Below are 25,540 nucleotides of genomic sequence, written 5' to 3' on the forward strand. Positions count from 1 at the left end.
AGATTTTTCATCATTAGTGTATAGGAATGCAAGAGATTTCTGTGCATTAATTTTGTATCCTGCTACTTTACCAGATTCATTGATGAGCTCTAGTAGTTTTCTTGTAGCATCTTTAGGATTCTCTATGTATAATATCATGTTATCTGCAAACAGTGACAGCTTTACTTCTTCTTTTCCGATTTGGGTTCCTTTTATTTCTTTTTCTTCTCTGATTGCTGTGGCTAAAACTTCCAAAAGTATGTCGAATAATAGTGGTTAGAGTGGACAACTGCCTTGTCTTGTTCCTGATCTTAGAGAAAATGGTTTCAGTTTTTCACTACTGAGAATGATGTTGGCTGTGGGTTTGTCATATATGGCCTTTATTATGTTGATGTAAGTTCCGTCTATGCCTACTTTCTGTAGGGTTTTTATAATAAATGGGTGTTGGATTTTGTTGAAAGCTTTTTCTGCATTTATTGAGATGATAATATGATTTCTCCTTCAGTTTGTTAATATGGTGTATCACATTGATTGTTTTGCATATGTTGAAGAATCCTTGCATTCCTGGGATAAACCCCACTTGATCATGGTGTGTGATCCTTTTAATGTGCTGTTGGATTCTGAAGAAATAAAAATATTCTTGTTTCAAAAGCCCAATGCCACTAATCCTGTGATCTGTTGCACATAACAAACTTTTCTTCCCACCAGGAAACATCTGTATGGATTGTTTCATTACAGCGCCACGATGCTTGGACTTGAATCACTTCCAGATCCCACAGATACCTGGGAAATTGTAGAGACCATAGGTAAAGGCACCTATGGCAAGGTCTACAAAGTAACTAACAAGAGAGATGGGAGCCTGGCTGCAGTAAAAATTCTAGATCCAATCAGTGTAAGTAACAGTTATAAATTATAACCACAATATAGTGTTTCATACACACTGAACTTTCAACTTCTTTCTTTGTTCTGGGGATGATTTTCTAGGGATAATGAAACCTGGCATGAAATCTCAAAATGAGTTATGACTCCTTAGCCCATCTGAATGAAAGGACTCCATTTGGAGTTAAAACTTCCCTTGATTCTCTCTTTTGTCCATTTTACTATTGTTTTGATTTTGGTCCCCTGGACTCTTCAAATGTTATTCTCTTGGAAAGAGTGATTTGTTGGGTTTATACAGAGGCTGATCTCTCTGTAAGTTACAAAGTGACCCAGACTTGTGGTATTCAGTCATCTTAGCCCAGCATCCTATTTCAGATCACTGAATACTGAGCCTATAATGCTGTGCACTGTTTACCACAGTGAGGTTGTCAGTGTCCTATCCTGGTTGGGTCCCTTTGAGCTACTTCTCCTTAATTGCTTTGAAACTTCAGACATTTTTAAATTTTAAAAAAGATATTTATAATATTATTATTAAGAATATATAATGAAGGCATTTATTGATATAACAGTTAGAAGGCTTTAGTTGGTATCTGAATGTCCATTGTTAAGTATTTTCAAGATATGGTAATGATGACATTAAAAATACAGACTACATATGCTTTATTAAATGGTTACTTGATCGTGATATCACTCCTGTACCCTTCCTCACACATTATACTGAATCCAGCATGCACTTTTTACCTTGTGTAGGATATGGATGAGGAGATTGAGGCAGAATACAACATTTTGCAGTTTCTTCCGAATCACCCCAACGTTGTAAAGTTTTATGGGATGTTTTACAAAGCAGATCATGGTGTGGGAGGACAGCTGTGGCTGGTCCTGGAGGTAAGAGGCTCCCATTGGGTAACCAGCAATTCAGACAGAGCGCCAGGGGTGAGTAGACTCGTTGCCTAAGTAGTGTAAGATGCACATCTGGGGAGGCGGTCTCTCCTGCATGGCACAGGTACCTTACCAGATGTGGTATTCTCCACGTTCTTATGGGTAGGCTGTGTGCTGAAAATGTGCATGTTTCTCTGCTTCTAAGGTTTAATAATCTTCTTCTAATTCAGTGAATACAGGAACACAGTTGGAAAAGGTTATTTTCTACCCTAGGCTGGGAAAATTTCACAGAAAACATGTTCCGATTGATACAACTCATTTTCAAAAACTGTTAACACAAGGTTACTTGGTTGCCAAGTTTGAATCAGCCCATTCATGTTCATTTATCCTCATCTTAGGTTGGGTTTCTTGAAAATGGACTCTGAGAATTGTGTATGGAAGGTTTATTGGAGAGTTCTTACAGGAGCTAGATGTGCAAGGAAGGTGGGATTGGGCAAGGGAGACATTAAACATCATCAGTGTGGTTGCAGAGACCTCAGCCCATCCTCAGGGAGAAGAAGACCTGGGATCCTCTTGTAGGGTTGTCCTGGATTTCATCTCTGCAAGAGCCAATCACTTGGTGCATGCCACCCTGGGAGGGGGTGTGGCCTTGGGGGAGGCAGTTCCCTGTAGTTGGGCACTATTCCTGGTGAGAGGTGCCACTGGGACTTGGGAGCAGGGAGCAGCTGATATTCCTGGCAGCATCTGCTTTGAAGAGAGAATCTGAAGGGAGCACCACTATATCCAGTGTAGTCTTGCCTTTTTTATGCCTTGTTAATGGGAATGAATGTGTGTAACTGGATTCAAAAGAGTCCATTCCCCACAGATACAATTCCTCCATGGAACTAACATGGCAAAGACACAATGACAACATATGAAATTAGTATATTAGGACAGGTCTATTGTATTGCCTCAGGGTGGGTATAGGCCCACCCTGATCTGTCCTGGACTCTGCCCTTCTGAACCAGCCTCCGTGCCTGAGGTCACATGTGTGATCCATGAGCACGGGGACATGTGTGAAAGCTTTAAGAGAGAAGCAACAAAGGAGAAACCAGCCCCCAATTCACTGTCTGGAGTCTCTTGTCAAAAACCTTCCACCTGGCTCTGGGAGGGCCTGGCCATGAGGCAGTATATACTGGCTGCCATAGCAACAATGTATGGGGAATTCACTTGTATTCAAATGGAATAATCTGCAGGGAACATTTCTGTCACATCAATTGCCTTCTTCAGAATATAAATATGTAAGGGGTTTTGGTTTTCAGAAATCATCTTTGTCTGTTTAGTTGGCTGGTTAAGTCACATAACATATTCTCATAGTATCACCTTTTGGATTTTATTATTCCCCACTCCCTCCCTGGGAATATTATAGACTTTATCCTGCCAATGATGCTCTAGAATAACGTTAATTTTTTTAATGCTCGTTTTCATGAGATATGGAAAGTATTGTTTCTAGGGTATCTGATTGTAATCTTTTTAAAAAAAATTTTTTTTAATTATTTATTTATTTTTGGCTGCATTGGTCTTCATTGCTACTCGCAGGCTTTCTCTAGTTGTGGAGAGTGGGGCTTCTCTTTGTTGCGGTGTGTGGGCTTCTCATTGTGGTGGCTTCTCCTGTTGTGGAGCACAGGCTGCTCTAGGTATGCGGGCTTCAGTAGTTGTGGCACGTGGGCTCAGTAGTTGTGGCTCACGGGCTCTAGAGCACAGGCTCAGTAGTTGTGGCACACGGGCTTAGTTGCTCCACGGCATGTGGGATCTTCCCAGACCAGGGATCGAACCTGTGTCCCCTGCATTGGCAGGCAGATTCTTATCCACTGAGCCACCAGGGAAGCCCTGATTGTATTCTTCTTAAGCTCTGTAAGATCTCAGTGTTTTAAACCTCATTATAGTTTAATAATGTAAGTACAGTGACCGAGAAGTTTTAGTTTCTTTTCACTTTACCACCAACTCAAAAAGACTCTGCATTCAGATATAGAAAACTGAACTTCCAGGGATTTTCCAGGGCCTGAAATGGGACCTTCCCTCCCTCCATTTTACCAGGAGAGTAGGTGGGCTGCTCAGACCTGCCACCACCTGGAGAATAATTGCTCTTCCTGATGAGGAGTGACCAAATGTTAGCCCCTCAGACACAGCCAAGGCAGCCAGAAAGGGCCACACATGGCCTTGAAAGATGAGAAGGAGCCCAGAACTATGAACTGAGCCTTGTGCAAATGCTCCCCTGTGACTGTCTCTTGCTTTTTCAGGGTGACTAAGTACAGATAATGAGGCTGCCCTGGCACACTGAATTATTCATACCTCAGCAATACAATATGCTGATATTATGCCCTTTGCAGGTTGTGTTGGCCCATGCCAAAGTTGCTGGCATGGAGAACCAGATGTCCTCAATCTTTTCTGTCCAGGAGTGGGCCATCCATGCCAGGCTGCTGGGGTAGGTATGTCCAGTGCCTCCAGTATGCTTATAGGCACAGGGATTCCTGGGCTCCTAGAACTGACAGGGACCTCGGCCTTCCTTCTGTCACTCTCCTAGTGTTCAGCTGAGGAACAGAGACCCAAAGAAGGAGTGACATGCCGATGGTCCCATACGAGTTATATGGTAGAACTGGAGGAGGACAACACTTCAGCACTTTTCTCCCATCCTGTGCTGTTGCTGTCTGCCAGGTCCGGGGAATACAGACTTGGGATCTCTGGTTAAAATGGCAGCAGTTCCTGATTACACACACACACACGCACACGCACACGCACACACACACACACACACACACACACACACACACAGCTGGAATATAATGACAGTCCACACAGCACCTTGACCATGTTGCTCCTTCTGTAACTTTTTTGGAGTACTTTAGGAGACTTGCACAATAAAATTATGATCTGTTTAATATTGCTCCCCTCATCCTGTATATTGATATTAAATTTATGTTGCCTTTGCTCTTTCCTTGCCTGAATGTGATGAAAGGACCAGGGAGAAGCTATTCCACAGAGCAATTCTTGAGGATAGAAAAATGTTATTAATAACCCTCTTAGATCACCACAACTCTGAAAACAAAAGCAAATAAAAATGTCATTTCTGAAATTAATTACTAATTGTTAGCAGAAAGCAAACCAAAGCTTTCTTGCATAACAGACACCTACTATAGGAGAAAAATATAGGCAGAAAACACTCATACATAATAATGTTTTGGAAAATTTGTGAATAAGTTTTATTCTAAATTAATATTAAATTTGGAAAATCTGTAAGTTCTGTTATCTCTCACCTAAATAAAACATGATAAGAAATTAGACTTTTAAGAAAAAGCACCAGGGGCTTCCCTGGTGGCACAGTGGTTAAGAATCCGCCTGCCAATGCAGGGGACATGGGTTAGATCCCTGGACCGGGAAGATCCCACATGCCGTGGAGCAACTAAGCCCGTGCACCACAACGACTGAGCCTGCACTTTGGAGCCTGCGAGCCACAACTACTGAGCCTGTGTGCCACAACTACTGAAGCCCACGCGCCTAGAGCCTGTACTCCACAACAAGAGAAGCCACTGCAGTGAGAAGCCCGCGCACCACAACGAAGAGTAGCCCCCGCTCACTGCAACTAGAGAAAGCCCGCGCACAGCAACGAGGACCCAACACAGCCAAAGATAAATAAATAAAACAAATAAATTTTAAAAACCTCATATTTTTTTTAAAAAGCACCATATTTCAGAAAAAATACCTAGTATGTACTGAGACATGAAGTACATTTTCTCTTTTCCTTTCAGTATAAAACCTTCAGCAGGTAAATACTATTTCAGCCTGAATCACATTCAACTTAAAAGAAATGGTTTAGAGTTTAGAGTGTTAGTAAATGAGAATGTAAAGTAAAAAAGAAAAACAAAAAAACAAACAAAAAAAACCTCCTTATATTTTAAAACCAGATAAAAGAATAATGTTTTAACCTGTTTTTTTTCCTCTCAGAGGTCTTTGTGTAAGTTCAGTATCTAAGCCAGAAGCGGGGAAAAAAGATATCTCTGTTCAGTTTTTGCATTTATATAAGGGCTAGAAAGTCCAGTCTAGGTCCCAATATCATTGCAAGTTAACACTTAAAACCATTTTCACGCATTGATATTGTGGCATGAGTCAAGTTTATCACGTTAACAAGTCAGGGTCCTAGCAGGACACTGATGGTCTGGAACATAGCTCTGGCATGTTTTGATTGGCCAGAGATGGTTAGAAAGCCCTGGAGCACTGAACACTGACTCAGATGGCAGGTTCTGGCCGGGTTCTAGAATGAGAGTCACTGGAGTGTTGGAGGTCAGGAGGAAAGTACAGAACAGTTGGGAGTGGAGAAGGAAAGAACTGTGAAATGTAACTGAGGTGCATCCGATATTTATGTGCTGCTCTCTGTGTTCAGCAAAAGCAAGAGAGCAAAGAGCTGAGGTGTGGGAGCAATTCTGCCCAATCACCGGTCTGTGCATGTGCCCTGGAGAGAGGCTGAAATGGGAGGCGGGAGTCTTGGGGCCCTCCTGCCTCTCATAGTGTGAGCATCTTCCCCCCAACCCCCCCGACTGGAACTCCAGGGTTTCAAGTGACATCATCTTCATTCTTCTAGGTGCAGGCCAGTGACTTTATCTGGTATCAGTAAAATAAACACAATCTGGGCTTCCCTAGTGGCACAGTGGTTGAGAGTCTGCCTGCTGATGCAGGGGATACGGGTTCGTGCCCCGGTCTGGGAAGATCCCATATGCCGCGGAGCGGCTGGGCCCGTGAGCCATGGCCGCTGAACCTGCGTGTCCGGAGCCTGCTGGAGCCTGTGCTCCGCAACGGGAGAGGCCACAACAGTGAGAGGCCCGCATACAGCACAAAAAAAAAAAAAAAAAAAAAAAAAAAAAAAAAAAAAAAAAACAAAACACAATCTCTCCCAACAGTGTGGAGTTCTATGTTGCTTGGCCTTCCTGAGAGGTGGGCAGTGTCCAACACGGTGCTCCCTAAGGCATCTTCTAGAGTAATTTTGACGACCCTTGACTTTTGCTTTATGCCCTCTGTAGACCCTAACACCCTTGAAAGATAAAGTCAACCAAACAAAAGAGCACTGAAAAGAAATTCCTCTTAATTCTGCCATCTGACTAGGGCAAATCAACATGCCAGTATAGAATCTACTTGAAAGTTGCAGTTTTGACTAGAATAAAGGTCTGGTGATTGTGTTGCACGGGCCATTCTTTAATAACATGGAGGAGAGTTGATGGCTTATTGAGCAAGGAACATTTTATTGCTTGAAATTATGGCCATCGTAGCAAATGCACATACTGTGATTGAATCAATATTCAACGATGTTTTAGAAAATAGATATGGAATGTAAATGATTTTTCTATTTTTCTTGGTTTGGAGTAAAATGCTCATTAAATTCTAGATGCATCCAGCTGCCATATTTCCTGAATGCTGAGGGCGTCGGGAGGAATGCAGGGATGGAGACCTCCCTCTGTATTTGAGTCTGACGGCTGGCAGGGTGGGCAGGAGGAATAAAAGGCTGCAGGTGCCAACCCCCAGGGGTGGGGTAGGGGGCTTGACTGCCTTCTTACAACTCTAAGCAGATTATTTCATTTGATGCATTTAAATATAGTTCCTTGTCATGCTTTTAAAATGTTCAGTCCATCTCACTGAATATTTACTCCGATTAGACAATTGTCAGTATGTACCTGCTTTCCTTTTTTATATCCAGGTACCCAAAGTCCTTTCCCTGTAACCCACGGGCTGCCCTTTAAAACCTTGCTTGTGGGCTTATCAACTTCACAGGACCACTTCCTCTAAGGGTGCCCTGAGCAGTTTATTTATATGTTTCTTTGAACCACAAGCCAGACAGTTCTTAAACTCTGACATTTAGTGAACAAAAGGCACCAACCGAGTCTGATCCTTTTTGTTGTTCTTAAATCCACAGCTGAGTTTTGATCCTGCTGACAAAATGGCTGCTCTTAGTCCCTCCGTAGGTTCTAGAGCTATGAAGAAAGTTTATAAGTTGGCTACCTATACAAAATGCCCCTGAATAGGCTCTTGTTGCAGAAATGGACAGATTTAAAGTAGGGCAGGAGAGAGACTAAAATGAGGTTTCAGGGAAAAATTCCAGGGTTGAGTTAGCTTGGATCATCACCCAGCACTTAATTTAAATGTTCTCTGGGTAGAATTTTAATAGTGCACTTGCAGTACAGTAAAGCATGTGCCTCCCTGAGACGGGAGCCAGGCTGAGAAGTGGTTCTGATGAAGGTGTTACAGTGCCTTGCATGTCTATTGCTGCTTTAGCTTTAGAGGATCAAAGAACTTTATTGACATTTTTATACTCACAAGATCCCTAGACTGTTTCTTCTTAACTTTCTCTATCCAGTTGGTACAAAATTCCTGTCGATTCTATGTCATAAAAGTCCCCCATATCTGTCCCTGACTCTTCATCCTCAGGACTCTTGACTTTTTGATCCTGCTTCTCTCGATTGCTTCAACACCTCCTAACGGGTGTCCAGCTCCCTGTGTCTTCCTGTTCTGTCCACCCTCCAATCTGCTACCAAGGTCATCTTTCTAGAAATCTGAACAGACCTCCTGCCTAAAACCTGTCAAAAGCTTACCACTCCTATCTAATGGTATATTATGGTATCATAATACGTGTGTGTATAGTAATAAAGCCCACACTTCTTAGCAGGGCACACCTGTCATTCCCTGTTCCCCCCTTTTTTTCCCTGTCTACCTGCTCTAGGATTCTGTCCCTTTCTCCCAACAGTGGCAGAGTATGTAGAATTCAAAGACACAGACATAGACACATACACACACACGCGCAGGCAGACAGACACACTACCTGCCCCCTCATTCTTCTGTGCTCCCTTCCTTTGCACACAGTGTTCCCTTTCCAGGGATGCTCTTCTTCTGGTTCACCTGCCATAATGTCCTATGTCCTTCAAACTCATTGTATGTGTTACGTCCTCTGGGAAGATTCCCAGACTGTTCCCTCTTCACCCTAGCACAACAGAAGTCACCATTCTCTGTTCGGTGCCGCCACACTCCCCTTGGGCACACCCTTTCTTCCACCTGCTATGCTTATTACTCATGTGTCCATTTCTGGTGCTGAGCTCTTTGAGGGCAGGCACTGTGTTCATGATTGAGTAATGGGTAATAAACTGGGCAGTCACAAGCTATTGAGAACAAAGAGGTAACTTTTTTTTTTAACATCTTTATTGGAGTATAATTGTTTTACAATGGTGTGTTAGTTTCTGCTTTATAACAAAGTGAATCAGCTATATGTATGCATATGTCCCCATATCTCCTCCCTCTTGCATCTCCCTCTCAACCTCCCTATCCCACCCCTCTAGGTGGTCACAAAGCACCAAGCTGATCTCCCTGTGCTATGCAGCCGCTTCCCACTAGCTATCTATTCTACATTTGGTGGTGTATATATGTCAGTGCTATTAAGGAACCTCCATACTGTTCTCCATAGTGGCTGTATCAGTTTATATTCCCACCAATAGTGCAAGAGGGTTCCCTTTTCTCCACACCCTCTCCAGCATTTATTGTTTGTAGATTTTTTGATGATGGCCATTCTGACTGGTGTGAGGTGATACCTCACTGTAGTTTTGATTTGCATTTCTCTAATGATGTTTGTTGGCAATCTGTATGTCTTTGGAGAAATGTCTGTTTAGGTCTTCTGCCCATTTTTGGATTGTGTTGTTTGTTTTTTAGATATTGAGCTGCATGAGCTGCTTGTATATTTTGGAGATTAATCCTTTGTCAGTTGCTTGGTTTGCAAATATTTTCTCCCATTCTGAGGGTTGTCTTTTCATCTTGTTTATGGTTTTCTTTGCTGTGCAAAAGCTTTTAAGTTTCATTAGGTCCCATTTGTTTATTTTCATTTCTCTAGGAGGTGGGTCAAAAAAGGATCTTGCTGTGATGTATGTCCTAGTGTGTTCTGCCTATGTTTTCCTCTAAGAGTTTTATGGTGTCTGGCCTTACATTTAAGTCTTTAATCCATTTTGAGTTTATTTTTGTGTATGGTATTAGGAAGTGTTCTAATTTCATTCTTTTACATGTAGCTGTCCAGTTTTCCCAGCACGTAACTTTCTTTTTAATAACTAAACCCAACTTTGTTCTTGAGCCCCCAGCCTGCCTAGAGAAGACAATTGATTTTAAATTATCCTGTTAAACTTAGTCCATAGAGTGACTTCTTTGGGAAGGGGCAAGTTCTGGGAATTTGTATCCTGTTTTCACAATCCAGTTCAAAGCTTAGTCACTTGGATAAGGACTTAGTTTTTTAGTGGTTTTCTCTTTCCCTGTTCATCTTTCCTTCTCCTGGGTGACATCTGGATTTGGATACAGCAAATGGTCATGTAAAGCCATGGCAGTGAGGTCAGGGACCTCCACCTGATGACCCTAAGTCCTTCTACTGTCTGCCTTTGGTGTCTCCGCATGTCCCAGGTCCCTGATACTCCTTCTTATCGTGAGGTCTGCACTCACTTTCTTTCCTTCTCATTCAGACTCTAGCCTTGTCCCTGAACCCAAATGGAGCATTAAGTTCTGAATCTCCTGCAAGTCATGAGCAGGCTGTAGGGAACTGTTAGAATCCCAGCCTTGATGGACCTCACCATACTCTACTGCCATTCCACTCAGCATGAACACCCCTTTTTTGGCATGAGGCTCCTGTGAGGAGGTCTCCCCTTAGATTTCCATATAAAAAGAGGTTCATAAGAAATGGTTTCATTAGCATTATCCCCTTACACAACCACCCCCAAGAGGGAACATCCTCACCCTAATCTTATTCTCTCAAGCTCTCCAAGCTCTATGCCATCAGCCCCAGAAAAGCTTTTCTTTTTGTGGGTTGAGAACTTCCCTCATGTCATTTCCTACATTCTTTCATAATCATCATTTGACTCTGTGGTCAGTTCTCCAATTTTTGTTACTTGAAATATAAATCTAATTTGGGGAGTCCTGAGAAAATTATTATATATTTGTCGAAAGCTTAGCTTTTAAGATTATTTTACGAATCATGACACTGAAAATGCATTCATTGCTCAAGAGAGTATTAGATTGAACATTGAATGTTATGTGCCCTTTCAGGGTCATGTAAGACATAGTTGAAATAAAAAGAATGTGGAATCCTTTGGAAGACATTATCCTGGTACCCAACATTAGGGCCGTGAGAGGTATCAGTGTTGAGTTACAAGTTACACATGACATTGGTAGAGAGAGGATTCCAAGGACACTTATATAATCCCAGACTCATGGGACCATTATAGCCTTCAGTGCATTTCACTGTTCTTTGCTCCTTCCTGAATCATTCCTGACAGATAGTAATTTTTTCCTAGTTTTAAAGATCCCTAATTTTGTATTATATTTTTAGTCAAATACTATTGTTTAAGAGCAACTTAAATGGTAAAAACATGGGCAGATTCATTTCCAGTTTATCTTGATTGTTAATGTGTGTGCAAGGTATCTGCTGCGTATGTAGTGGGGAACGATACACACTTCAAACAAAAACACCTGCTCACCATTTATTAAAACCTTGCAGATGTTCGTAATTAGAGTCGAATAGATCCTAATGTATTATTATCTTGATAAAGAGTGTCTTCTTTTAGGAAAGGTGCTAATCTGTGCTCCTCACATTTCTTTGCTTATGAAAAGCCAGTTGACTCAAGCAGCCACAACCCAGAGGACCCCCCACTGTTCACTAGTTAACTCTCTCCCAGATTGTAGACAAAGTGCCAGGAGGAAACCTAGGTCTCTAAAGTAGGGTCGTAACCTGTATAAGGACAAGGAGGGCTCTGAGTATCCAACAAAAGCTCTGAATTTTCTCAGCAGAAAAGTGCAAGATGCATATACAACATGCTGCCTACAGTTTCAAGGTATTTACAAGCCCTGCTCAAACAAGTTAAGAACCCTTGATTTAAGATGGCATGTAGCAAACCCAAACCGGCACATTGCCTTTTGCACTTAGTCAGAATCACCCTTGAAAACCCTTAAATTGCTGTGAAAGAATAGTGTGCCTGGTTTACGCATTCTCAAATCTCAGTAATGTATAATACGTAAAAAGAGCAAATATGATATACTTCTACAGTGTTTTTAATTACAGGAATAAAAAAAGAAGAGCATAAAGTTGCTGAAATCCTACAGTTGAATATGAAAAGGTTAAATGCACATATGATGCAGCTCCTCTCCATAAACTTGACGTGCAGTGGCAACTCGAGAAAGAGCTGCTGGTTGGGCTTCTGCTGCCTGCAGTGCCAGCACTGGAGACAGGGAGATTGAAATAAAATGTATTCCCTCCTAAGTGTCAGGGGCGTCCATCTTGCCTCTTTCAGTCTTTCCTTCAAAATGCATGTTTTTTAAAAAAATAGACAATATTCACGTAAAATGAAAATATCCCATAAGTCACCATGATTCCTCATATGCTTTCTCTTTTTAATTTCTAAATAATGTCTTGTGCTTTTATACTTCACTTAAGAATTTAAAAAATCAAGTTTTTGAACATGCACTTTCACTCATAAATCATCACCTTGAATAAACACACACACACACACACACACACACACACACACACACACACACAGAACGGGATTTGATTGTGTAATGGAGAAGGGAAGTTTAATTGTTCTGACCTGGAGTTTTGTGATTTGCAAATTTATTTTACTACACTGAGTCGGTAATAAGTGGGCTTTTCTTCTTAATGTGTTTTTCTTTTCTTTTTGTATGTGTTCTCTTGCTGTTTCTCTCCCCTGGCACCTCTTCTTGCAGCTGTGTAATGGGGGCTCCGTCACCGAGCTTGTCAAAGGTCTACTCAGGTGTGGCCAGCGGCTGGATGAAGCAGTGATCTCATACATCTTATATGGGGCCCTCTTGGTAAGGACGTCCATCAAGCTGGGGGCAGAGGGGACAATTTGTCATTGGTTGGCTCCCCATTGCATATTAACAAGGGGAAACTGCCCTATAATATGCAAGGTGTATAATAGGGAGGTGTAGCCAAATGTGGACTTTGATTAGATTTTTAATAGCAGGGTAACTGTTTAAAAATAACCATGCAAATTTTCCTTTTCTCTTTCCTGTTGTTTGGTGGCGGTGGGACACCATGCAGGGCCTTCAGCATTTGCACAATAACCGAATCATCCACCGTGATGTCAAGGGGAATAATATTCTTCTGACAACAGAAGGAGGAGTTAAGCTCGTTGACTTTGGTAATGACTGCTTGTCGTTTGTTTTCTTGATGTGTGTGGTTTAGCCAAAGGCAATGATTTATTGCAGTCTCAGAAAACTGGGGCCTCTCTTCTATGCCATAGGCTGAGGGCCTTTCCAGTCACACACAGGCTGGAGAATGGGGGGTGGTTCACCAGATGGATCACCCTAGGAGATGCTGTTTGTTAATCTATTTTCAGCTTTAGAAACAATTTTTTTAAAGGGAATATAAGTGTTTCAGAAGAAGAATTCGAGGGAAAAACTTTGGTTTTCTGGGAAGGATTTCACATCTCAGGGCAATTGTCTATAATTTATATTTTGTCTATTCTTTTTTGCATAGGAAAAGAGAAAGCAGTTTGGTCTTTCAGATGATTTTCTCTAGCCTTAGGCATACTTATTTCCAGTGAGCAGAAGGTAAAATAGTCCTTTGGGTCTGAAAGCTGACATCCCTTTAAATTGTGATTATTGCTGCTACATGTGAGGCTGGTTGAACTGGAAACATTAACAGGAAATGGAAGTGTGAAAGGAAAGCAGAGCAATATCACCTAAGGCCAGAGAACTATTAAATATCTGCTTGTGACACTCCTGTGTTGATAGTCACAAACCAACAAACCATTTGGTTTTCCTTTTTAAGTTTATCGAATGGTTTAGTCTTTTAAACAGGTTCAACAACAGTGAGTACTTCAGCATGATTGTTATAAATAATGAGAAACCATTTACAGAAGCACTTTTTAAAATGTTCTTTATCATTGTCAGCATAGTAGGAGAAAAGATTGATGATTTTGAATATTCATTGTTTTATTGGTAAGAAAGAATGCAGTGTTAAAATGTATCAGTGAATCATTTGCTCAGAAGAAATTACTCAAAAATAAATGAAATTACGCTAAGTATATTGGTTTATTTACTAAAAAGCAAAGAAAAATTGCAGAGGGTTTAAATAGAGTTTAAAGAGCCCTCTTTGGCTTCCTAATAAAGAATAAGGAATGCAAGCGGTTAGCACAACAACTACCCTGAAAAAACAACCCATGGTCCTTGGCAAATCTATGCCTAATGTTTTTAAAGGTATGTTCTTTACTGATGAGCAAATGTATTCAGATTTCTAAGTTCTTATCAACAGCATAAGTGACAACCATTGTTATTCTCTTAAGGGCTGCATTAGATTTTGCTTGGTGTAAAAGAATACCTTATATTTGTAAAATACTTTTCAATTTATAAATCATTTTCACAGTTGTCCCATTTTTTAAAAAATTTACTTATTTTATTTATTTTTGGCTGCATTGGGTCTTCGTTGCTGCACGCAGGCTTTCTCTAGTTGCAGCGAGCGAGCGGGGGCTACTCTCCATTGCGGTGCGCGGGCTTCTCATTGCAGTGGCTTCTCTTGTGGAGCACGGGCTCTAGGTGCGTGGGCTTTGGTAGTTGTGGTTCACGGGCTTTAGAGCGCAGGCTCAGTAGTTGTGGCGCATGGGCTTAGTTGCTCCGCGGCATGTGGGATCTTCCCGGACCAGGGCTCTAACCCATATCCCCTGTATTGGCAGGTGGATTCTTACCCACTGCACCACCAGGGAAGCCCCCACAGTTGTTCTCTTACTTGGTATTTAAGAAGAACTCTTTGTGTTAGGTGTTATGAGTAGCATTATCCCCAATTTGAAGATAAGAAAACGGAGGCTCACAGAGAGGTTGTCTGCTTGAGGTCATACAATTAGGAAAAGACGTAATTGAGATGGGAAACAGCTCTTCTGACTCCTAATCCAGTGTACCTTTACATCCATTATGGCATAAAGAAGAGAGCTGGCTGAAGACTATGACAAAGTACATTGGAATTATATTAAAATTCAGGTCCTCAACATTGAGCCCTAGATAATAATATTATTAGTCAATTTCTTTTTCCATTTGACAATGTATTTTTCTTGTCAGGTTTCCAGCCTTCTAGGTAAGATAAGGCACTGAAAACTTTTTATGTCTACACTGATGCTCTATTATAGATAATACATGCCAATTTTCTTCCTCCATCAAATGAAGCACCATTTTAAGAAAGATATCACCTGAAATATTTTGGAAATATAGTAGGAAGGTATTTTGGGTTGATCCTAGTTCTTGATGTTTTCTTTTGATTCCAATTTTGCAGCAGTATGGTAGAAATGTTCATTAGGAAAAAAAAAATATTCTAGTGATTTAGATAGATATATCCTCCCACACAGTGGTTGGCAAACTACAGCCTGTGAGCCGATCTGACCTGCCTCCTGTTTTTGTACGGCCTGTGAACTAAGAATGGTTTTTACATTTTTAAATGGTTGGGAAAAAAATCAAAAGAAAAATATTTTATGACCTTGAAAACTATGCATCCATAAATAAATTTTTGTGGAAACACAGCTACACTCATTTGCTTCTGTGTTGTCTATGCTGCTTTTACATTACAATGGCAGAGTTGCGTAGCTGTGACAGAGCCTTAGGCTCGCAAAGCCTAAGATATTTACTGTGACCCTTTATGGAAGAAGTTTGCCAGCCCCTGTTCTAGCATCATCTTCTGCTTACTGCTGAATTGTGACACCCTTTTCTTATAGGCGTCTCAGCTCAACTCACCAGTACACGTCTGCGGAGAAACACATCTGTCGGCACCCCATTCTGGATGGCCCCTGAGGTAAGCAGAGGGCAACTATTTCTTTGTATTTGCTGAGAGCCTTGGTACTATGCCTTTTTATGGGAAGGTCACACACTTCACAAAACTTTCAGGAAGAAGAAAATCCTTTATCCTCATTGAACTGTGAGAGTTCTGGTTTGGTGAGTGATAATGAAGACAAACCAGAACTTAATTTCAGAAAATCGGGATTAAGTCACAGCTGGCCCACAGAATACCTTCATGCAGTTAGAAAAAGGTGCCCCCTCCAGAAGATGCAGCCCTCTACAAGGGTCCTGGCTTGACAAGTTCATCCAGCCATTGTGTAAGTTAGAAAAACTCACCTTCCCTGGATAGATGCAGCCCCAGTGACACATGGCTTGGTGAAGAGACAGATTTCAGCTCCTGCTGGCTTACAGAACTATATGCCATAGTCCTGGTTGTTTTTTTGTTACCAGATACATAGCAACTTCTCTTGTGTACTTTTTTGGCTCTGTAGTAAAACCTGGGATTTCGCCCTAATTTAGTACTGGCATTACCACAGAATCCTCTATGAAATGACATATGTAGAAGTTTGGGGAATCTTCGGGCTAGATACTGCATACCCTGAAACAGAGGCACTGTACAGCTTTGCTTGTCAGGTCAGCATTTTAATTCCACAGCACTCTGGTCTGGGAGCAGCTCTCTTGGATCAAGCAAATGGGTTCTTTTAATAAGAGGACTCGGCAATCATCTCCTTAGAGGTCTTTCCGTCTCCATTCTGTCCCTGGGCTTTCCTTCCTCTGTGTGACTGCCAAGGTGGTCTCCTAACACAGTAATCGGCTTACGCCAATATGCTCAAATTTATTCTATCTCAATGGCCTTCTCTTTCATACTTGGATAATGGACAGACCCATTTTAGAGAAAAAGAAAATCCCTGCAGATTCCAGTGTTTACTTAAATCTTAAATTGATTTTAAAAACCATGAAACTAGACATACACTTATCTAGTCATTTCTATTTATAATGCTATAAAACCAAAAGGGAAAAAATGTATTATGAAAAAACTACAAAGCCAGCAGTGTTCAAGTAAACAGCTTTAATTTAATGAGACAAATGACATTGTTTTGTGAAACTCAGTTGTCCTTTGCAATGTGAATATGTTTCAGAGCATGACAGCATGGATTATTTTGAGTTATTTTGTCAACCTTACTACCGCATACCATGTGGTGACCCAGTTCTCCCACCACTTTCCTCAGCGAGAGTGATCTCTTTGTTTAAACAGAGTCTCCTTTGGCCTCTAACTGGCACATCTCTGCTGGCTTAGTGCCGGCTTAATAATAAACATAAATATGGGCACTGAAATTGTGTGGCAATTAGCCATCCAGATGATCTGGAACATGTTTTTACTGCAACTTCTCCCATTTTATTATTATTAATAAAACTATCATTGAAACAAAAGCAAAAACATAAAAATTTTCATAGGGACCTCATGAACCCCACTTTGAGAAACACTGTAGGACAAAGTCAAGATTCCTTTGAATGGGGAACAAAGCCCTTCATATTCCAGCTGCTGTACTGTCCAGCCTCATTTCAGGTTACTTTTCCCCAATTTACTTGTTTTTAATGCTTCAACAGAAGTGAACAACAGGTAATTCTCCAAATCTATCCTTATGTGTCATTCCTTTAAACCTGTCCATATATTGTTATATCATCTGGAATGGCCCTCAGAACTCTGGAACATTCCTCCTCAATCTTCAAGTCTCAGCGCAAATGCAACTCCCCTAGGAAACCTTCCCTCATCCTTGGCCAAGCTGTCATATCAGCGTGCATTTAAAAAAAACTTATCAAAATTGGTGAATTTTTGTATAGGCATTTTAATATTGAAGATGGAAGAAAAAACGCAACACTTTTGGCATATTATGCTTTATTATTTCAAGAAGGGTAAAAACGCAACTGAAATGCAAAAAAAAAGATTTGTGCAGTGTATGGAGAAGGTGCTCTGACTGATTGAACGTGTCAAAAGTGGTTTGCAAAGTTTCGTGCTGGAGATTTCTCACTGGACAGTGCTCCACGGTCGGGTAGACCAGTTGAAGTTGACAGCAATCAAACTGAGACATTAATTGAGAACAATCAATGGTATACCACACAGGAGATAACTGACATACTCAAAATATCCAAATCAAGCAATGAAAATCATTTGTACCAGCTTGGTTATGTTCTTCACTTTGATGTTTGGGTTCCACATAAGTTAAGCAAAAAAAAAAACCTTCTTGACTGTATTTCCGCGTGCGATTCTCTATTTAAACATAATGAAAACGTTCCATTTTTAAAACAAATTGTGACAGACAATGAAAAGTGGATACTGTACAATAACGTAGAATGGAAGAGATGGAGGGGCAAGCGAAATGACCCACCACCAGCCACACCAAAGGCCGGTCTTCATCTAAAGAAGGTGATGTTGTGTATATGGTGGGATTGGAAGGAAGTCCTCTATTATGAGCTTCTTCTGGAAAACCAAATGATTAATTCCAACAAGTACTGCTCCCAGTTAGACCAAATGAAAGCAGCACTTCAGTGAAAAGCATCCGGAATGAGTCAACAGAAAATGCATAATCTTCCATCGGGATAACGCAAGACTGCATGTTTCTTTGATGACCAGGCAAAAACCATTACAGCTTGGCTGGGAAGTTTTGATTCATCCGCCATATTCACCAGATATTGCACCTTCAGATTTCCATTTATTTTGGTCTTTAAAAAATTCTCTTAATGGAAAAAATGTCAATTCCCTGTAAGACTGTAAAGGGCACCTGGAAGAATTCTTTGCTCAAAAAGATAAAAGGTTTTGGGAAGATGGAATGATGAATTTGCCTGAAAAATGGCAGAAAGTAGTGGAATAAAGCGTTGAATACGTTGTTCAATAAAGTTCTTGGTGAAAATGAAAAATGTGTCTTTTATTTTTACTTAAAAACCAAAGGCACTTTTTGGCCAACCCAATAGTTGTTGGTAAGCAGGTCTCCCAACTGGACTCTAAACTCTGGCAGGGACTTGGGATGCCCAACTCTCAGTGTAGTGCTTGATACAGGCTAGATGCTCAATAAGCATCTGTTGGATGAATGAATACATCGGTAAAAAAGTCAAAGGAGAAGATGAATTTGGAGGGTAGTTTGAGGAGGGCTTTAAAACTATTGGTATTCACAAATTTCTCTGTAGATTTTGATTAATTTATTATTAAAGGAAAGCATAACTGAGGCCACTCAACTAATATTTAATGTGGCATAACTGAGAAGATGGTGTTCCTGTTACAGTCCGCGGCAAGTTGGTGTTCTCAGAACCACAAAATACAAATAAGAGAAACCTACTCTTGGCTTTGTACATTTCTCATGAGGTGTTTGTGACTTTTCAGTTTCAGCTGGGTTGAAGAATATATGTGGAGTGTTTCTATTTAGGGGCAGTTTAGTGGTCCATGGTGAGCTTCTGTTGCCCAGATTGCCTGGAACTGGTTCCCTTCTCATCAGGGAAAAGCCAGTGTTGCATCTTGCCTGCTGTAGCGGATAAATTGAGGAGTAGGCAGATTATGGGGCAGAGACCTTGACAGTGCCTCTCAGGAGCAAGTGCCAGTTGCTGTGTGTATGACTCAGAGATTCTCTCAGGATGTGTGCTTGCATCCAAGATGCTTTGGGACCAGGCTGCAGTTCTTGAGACTCAGTCCTACACAAACCTCACATTTTTATTTTCCAAATGGAGAATTACTCTTTCCAACAAAGAGTCTTTTAAGAGTGTCCACAGGAATAATCTTCCATTTGTCAGTTCAATTCAACAAACTTTAGAAAAAATTATTATCTTACTGAAGTATAGCTGATTTACAATGTTATGTTAATTTCTGCTATATAGCAGTGATTCAGTTATATATATATACATATATATATATATATATATTCTTTTTCACATTCCTTTCCATTATGGTTTATCACAGGATACTGAACAGAGTTCCCTGTGCTATACAGTATGTCCTTGTTGTATATCCATTCTATATATAATAGTTTGCATCTGCTAATCCCAAACTCCCAATCCATCCCTCCCTCATCCCTTCTCCCCCTTGGCAACCACAAGTCTGTTCTCTATGTCTGTGACTCTGTTTCTGTTTCGGAGATAAGTTCATTTGTGTCATATTTTAGATTCCATATATAAGTGATATCATATGGTATTTGTCTTTCTCTGTCTGACTGACTTTGCTTAGTATGATAATCTCTAGGTCCATCCATGTTGCTGCAGATGGCGTTATTTCATTATTTTTTATGGCTAAGTAGCATTCCATTCAACAAACATTTATACTCTCTTCCGTGAGCCAGGCTTTGGGTCAAGACGAGTCCTTGAAAGTATAATCAGTAGTGGTTCAAATGGACATTGTCTTCGTATGGTGGCCTGCATAGTATATTGATCCTAATATGCTTTCACTTCTGCTTGTGTGAATAAGTGGTATTTAGATTAAATATGACAGCAATGTATGCAATGCCAATGCCAGTGGAATAAAACATTGCATGCCACCAGTGCTTTCATTTTGAAAACGCAGCAGAATGATCCTTGATCCTATTTTATTTTTGAGAAATTGAACCAAATTATTCTTTTCCCATTTGTATTTCCATTTTGATTTCACCAGCCTAACTACAATATTTAATTCAAATAGGCTATGCTTCAAACCAGGCAGCTAATGGAATGTGACCAGACCACCGTCAAACTTTGACAAGCAGTCCAAACAGCAGTTCACCGGGGCAGGTTGAAGCTGCAGCATGAACTGACTATCATAGTCACAACACTCTCCACTTATTTCCTCTTGCCATCTCATGTGGACACTCATAAAGTTGCAAGACGCTGGGTAAAAACAGTATCAACTCAGCAGTGTAGGAGAAGAAAAATTTTAGGGGGTGCGCTTAGTGTGATAGTACTTTGAAACAATGCTACTGGGGAAATATTGGCTGGCATAGTAAGAGTTAATCTAAAAGTCAACGTCAGTACAGTTTTTTAGAAACTGAGTACGTCAGTAGCATACTATGACTCGGGAAGATGATTTTAAGAGGGAAAGAAAGATGCTCAACATAGAAACTGTATTTAACAGATTACCCTGAGCAAAATGACTTCAGCAATAGGAAATGAAGTTTCTCCTGTGAGTACAGAGGTAGGTGGTTCCAGACTTTGTTGATTCAGCAGCTCAGTAAAGCCATCAGAAACCCAGGTTCTTAGATTTCCCTGGCTGTGACTGCTGCAAGTTGCATGGCTTCATTGTTAGGGACAGACCTGGAGGCGGTTATGACAACATCGTCTGTGAGTGTCTGAGGGGCAGCAGGGGCACCAGTATTCTAGCAGCCACCAGTGAAAGCACCCGTGGTACAATCCAACAGGCACCCCCTTTACTCCCTTGGGGCCGCCCTTGGCCAGCCAAGAAGTTAAAGTGGGTTCTCCTCCTGTCCTGGGATCAAAGCCATGGCCACTCCATACTAGTTTCCTAGGGCTGCGATACAAAGTAGCTCAAACTGGGTGGTTTAAAACAACAGAAATTTATTATCTCACGGTTCTGGAGGATAGAAGTCCAAAAGCAAGGGGTTGGCAGGGCATGCTCCCTTTGAAGCCTCTAGGATCATTCCTTGCCTCTTCGTATCTTCTGGTGGTTTGCTGGCAATCTTTGGCGTTCTTTCGCTAGCAGCTCCGTATCGCCAATATCTGCCTTTGTAATCACATTGCGTTCTTCTTGTTTCTCTGTCTTCACATGGCCATCATGTTGTAAGGACACCAGTCATATTGGATTAGGGACCCACCTACTTCAGTATGACCTCAGCTTAACTAATTATATCTGCAACTACCCTATTTCCAAATAATTTCACATTCTGAGGTCCTAGGGGCTAGCACCTTAACATATCTTTTTTTTTTGGAGGACACGATTCAACCTATAACAACCCTCCAAATACTTAACATCCCTCTTCTGTAGTAAATAATTCAGATTTCCAAGGTAATCAGTCAGTCATTTGCAACCTACAGGTCCTCATGTTACAGGCGCTAGCTTAGTTGGAGAGCTCAGCTTTGCCTGTCTGCACACACACACACACACACACACACACACACACACTGATCTCTCTCAGCCTAAAGTGTTTGAGGCAAACACAGTTCTTTCTGGATGCGCTAGAATGTACCATATGTTCTTCTGGACATACCATAACAAACTGCCTTCTCACGTGAGCCCTCAGTACCTTGAGAATTTTGTGCTGTCCTACCTGCTCTCTGGCCAAGCATCTTTGGATTATCTCCTGAGATGTTTGGCTCAGGTCACTTCCCTCAACCTTCTGTTGACATCGAGCCTCTGGTCTCCCTCCCTGCCTGTCACATTGGCTTGTATCTCAGACATATATATATGTTAACACAGTCTTCCCTTTACCCATGTTTATTGCCTCTTTTTTCCTTCCCTCTCTCCTGATAGCCAGTTTCTTATAAGAATAGAATAATAACATCCCACATCTGCATAGAACTTTTACAAATATTATTTTTAAGTGCTCACTACCTGTGAGGATGCCAGTTAGGCATGATAACATTGATTTTATAGACAAGGAATCCAAGGCTCTGCCAGTCTAAGTGCCCAGGGACACTGGGTGGGTAGGTGGGTAACAGTGACTGGAATCTTTGTGTTGTGACTCAGTGAACTAAGGCACCTGCAACACAACCCATGCCCACTGTCAGTATTGGTATTGCTTGGCTAGTATTTCCATCAAACACGCGCCAGATTAATATCCTGGTCTATAGCAAAAAAGGGATACAAGCCTAATTTATGTTTATTTATAGTGATGGCAGGGGGTTAGGGGTAGTTGATCTTTAATCTACCTTTCCCACCATCACATGTAGTGAAGAATTAAACTGAATATTTATAAATGACTGAAACCCAAGAAAAGTAACCAATGTCATCATTATTGTTTTTGTTGAGGATATTTGTAGTCTCTGTTAAAATAACGCCTTACGGTTAGCTGGGATGCACTGGTGTGACCATGCTGATTGTTAAAATATTGAAATACTTCTGTTCTAGATGGTAAGTGGCTGCCATCCAGAACCCCTTGAGTGCTCCTTGGCCACGAGAGGTGCCTGTCTCTTTCCCTGGGACACCCAGATTTTCTAATGGTCCAGCAACTCCAGGGGGTAATGTCTGGAGAGAAGGGGACCTCAAGGACCAGCTTCAGTGCCGTGTGCAGCTGATTGTCAGATAGTTTGAATATTCTACCTACTAAGCAAGTATACAGTGGGAAGGAAACTTTCACTTTCTCAGGACTCACCCACTAATGCACCGGGACTGGGATGGGTGCTTTTTTTAAAAAAAAACTAAGTGTCTAACGTGTGTCAGATACTGTATGCCCAGTAAGTCATTTAGTTTTCTTTTTTAAAAATTTATTTATTTAATATATTTATTTTTGGCTGCATTGAGTCTTCGTTGCTGCATGTGGGCTTTTCTCTAGTTGAGGTGAGCGGGGGCTACTCTTGGTTGCGGTGCACAGGCTTCTCATTGCGGTGGCTTCTCTTGTTGCGGAGCACAGGCTCTAGGCACGGGAGTTGTTGCACAGGCTTCTCATTGCGGTGGCTTCTCTTGTTGCGGAGCACAGGCTCTAGGCACGTGGGCTTCAGGAGTTGTGGCTCGAGGGCTCTGGAGTGCAGGCTCAGTAGTTGTGGTGCATGGGCTTAGTTGCTCCGCAGCATGTGGGATCTTCCCGGACCAGGGCTTGAACCCGTGACCCCTGCATTGGATTCTTAACCACCGTGCCACCAGGGAAGCCCCAGGTGCTTTTTTAATACATTATTTTATTTCATTCTCACAACAGCTCTCTAGAGTAGATATTATTTTCTTCATTTTACCACTGAGGAAAATGAGGCTCAAAGATGGGTAGGAGGTATTGTGCCCAAATTCACATATCTGGTAAATTCTGGAGCTGTTTGGCTTTTCAGAGAGCATGGGAATCCAAGTTACATTTTACAGGTGAAGAAACTAAGGCAGGGAGAGGGTACTATTCATGCTAGTTCAGAGCAGACTTGCCCCCAGAATTCAGGTTTCCTAGCCCACCAGCCTTGTATTCTGCTTCCATGTGTTCATATGGGATGTACAGTGTGGAAAGTGTGTGCTGAGTCAGCTCCTACAACAAAGCCGTGCAGAGATGGAGTGGTGGTGGAGACACATCATTTTAAAAGACATACATGAAGGACCTATCACCTGTAATTTATAGTTTGACTGCACTTTGCCATCCCACCAATGAGAGAAGCAGCCTATATATTAAGGATCCAGTTTACTTGGAATCTTCCTAAAATAGCCAAAGGTCTGTTTCTGTATTAGAAAGCAGACTTGTGGATAAAATAAATATATGCTTCTTTAAAAATTTTTTTTTTTCATTTTTACTTCCATCTGCTAATTGTTGCAAACAAGAGCTAATCAGCTGAGTGGGGAAACAGATGTGCTGTGACGGCTCCAAAAATGGGTCTCTCTCTCCCTGGCAAAGGGTTGACTGGGGACGGTTGCCATAACAACTGGCTTACACCAATGCAGAAATATCGCAGGCTTTTTGCAACCACTCTTGCCTTCGTTAATTATGCCATTCCTAGCTAAATGATACAATAATGCTATTTCCTTTGGCACTGCCAGGAATAGAAATGACAAAAGAGATATTTTGTGTTGAGGGGCTGAGAAAGGCATAAACCACTACAGAGCTGAAATATTATTGTTGTCATTATTACCATTTTGTTCCCTAAGCTCTAGCTAATGGGTTTGGTACCTAATAAGAATTAATAGCATCTGTTGAGTGCTTACTATGTGCCAGGCACTAAGTGCTTTGTATGAATTAATTCATTTGTAATCCTTACAATAACCCCATAAAGTTACTGCTATTACTAGTCCAATGTTTTAGAGAAAGTAAATAAGTCACAGAAAGTACTGTTCTTGTCCTTGGACAGGTTGTTAGGTGATGCCACCAGGATTTTAAGCCAGGTATTTAGCTCCAAAATCCTCCCTCTTAGCCACTATACTAGAGCAAACTGTTTACTTGCAACCACCAGTGTACCAGATAAGATGAATATCTTTCTTTTCCAATTTAAAAATTATTTTAGATAAAAATTATACTTCCTAATATGTTGAGGAAAGTGCAATATTTCAACATGACACTAGAAACCAATGTAATTAATGCCCAAGGGAAGGATCTGGAAAAATAAAATAACGAAGTTCTTCAGAATAGAATTTAGGAGATTTGGATTTTAAATAGTTACAGCTCTGCCACTCATTTTAAAAAAGCGATTGTGGTTCAGTTATTTTAATATGGCTTCACGTTTGGTAGAAGAGATAAGAGTACAAATTTTGGAGTCACATAGACCTGGTAGCAAATCATAGATACCCTGCTTACCCACCTAATCACTGACCAACAGCATCAGAGGACAAAATGAAACGATGTACTGAAAGTGCTTGCTGCAGTACCCAGCATAGTAAGTGCTTTAAAAATGGTGGTGCCTATTGCCTGAGCCCAACCCTCCCTATCCTGTTCTCAGCTGGAAGGAGACTGGCCTGGGTAGTCTCCGCTTCCTAGGTCCCTTCTATGTTTCAGAGAACATTTATGGTTTCCAGGGGGAAAAGCCTCTTCCAGCTCTCACATTCCGTGCCTCTGGTATTAGTCAGATAAGGGAGGTGGGATCTCTCCAAGATCTCAATAAGGGTGAAACAATGGCAATGGCGAGACCTTTAGGGTCTGATTTTTACCTGACTCTGTTCTAAAAGGCTGAGGATTCTTGGGATCCCATCTGCCAGTTACTTCACTGTGAGGAATGTAGGCTTTGGTTGCTCAACAGGTTCAAGTGAGGGGTTTAGAACCTTGGATCCTTGGCTGAAAGACCTGTGTGTCTTCCCCCAAGTCATTCACCTCTGAGATTCTGTAGCCATTTGTGTTCCCTGGTTCCCTCCAGATTCCTGTGTCAGTCTCTAAGAAGCAGGGATTCCCTCCCTTCTCAT

General features: G+C 41.3%; 1 protein-coding gene across 1 annotated transcript in view; it reads left to right on the plus strand.

Moving 5' to 3' along the window:
• The window catches only part of MYO3B (myosin IIIB), a 511,858-nt gene that overhangs the window by 111,870 nt on the left and 374,448 nt on the right, over window positions 1–25,540 (plus strand). Inside the window, exons 6-8 of the mRNA XM_024122281.1 lie at window positions 12,502–12,606; window positions 12,839–12,938; window positions 15,498–15,574. Of these exons, the coding sequence (XP_023978049.1) occupies window positions 12,502–12,606; window positions 12,839–12,938; window positions 15,498–15,574 (282 nt within the window). The remainder of the gene's footprint in view (window positions 1–12,501; window positions 12,607–12,838; window positions 12,939–15,497; window positions 15,575–25,540) is intronic.

The sequence above is a fragment of the Physeter macrocephalus genome, chromosome 2 (genome assembly GCF_002837175.3).
Source record: "Physeter macrocephalus isolate SW-GA chromosome 2, ASM283717v5, whole genome shotgun sequence".
NCBI classification, from domain to species: domain Eukaryota; kingdom Metazoa; phylum Chordata; class Mammalia; order Artiodactyla; family Physeteridae; genus Physeter; species Physeter macrocephalus.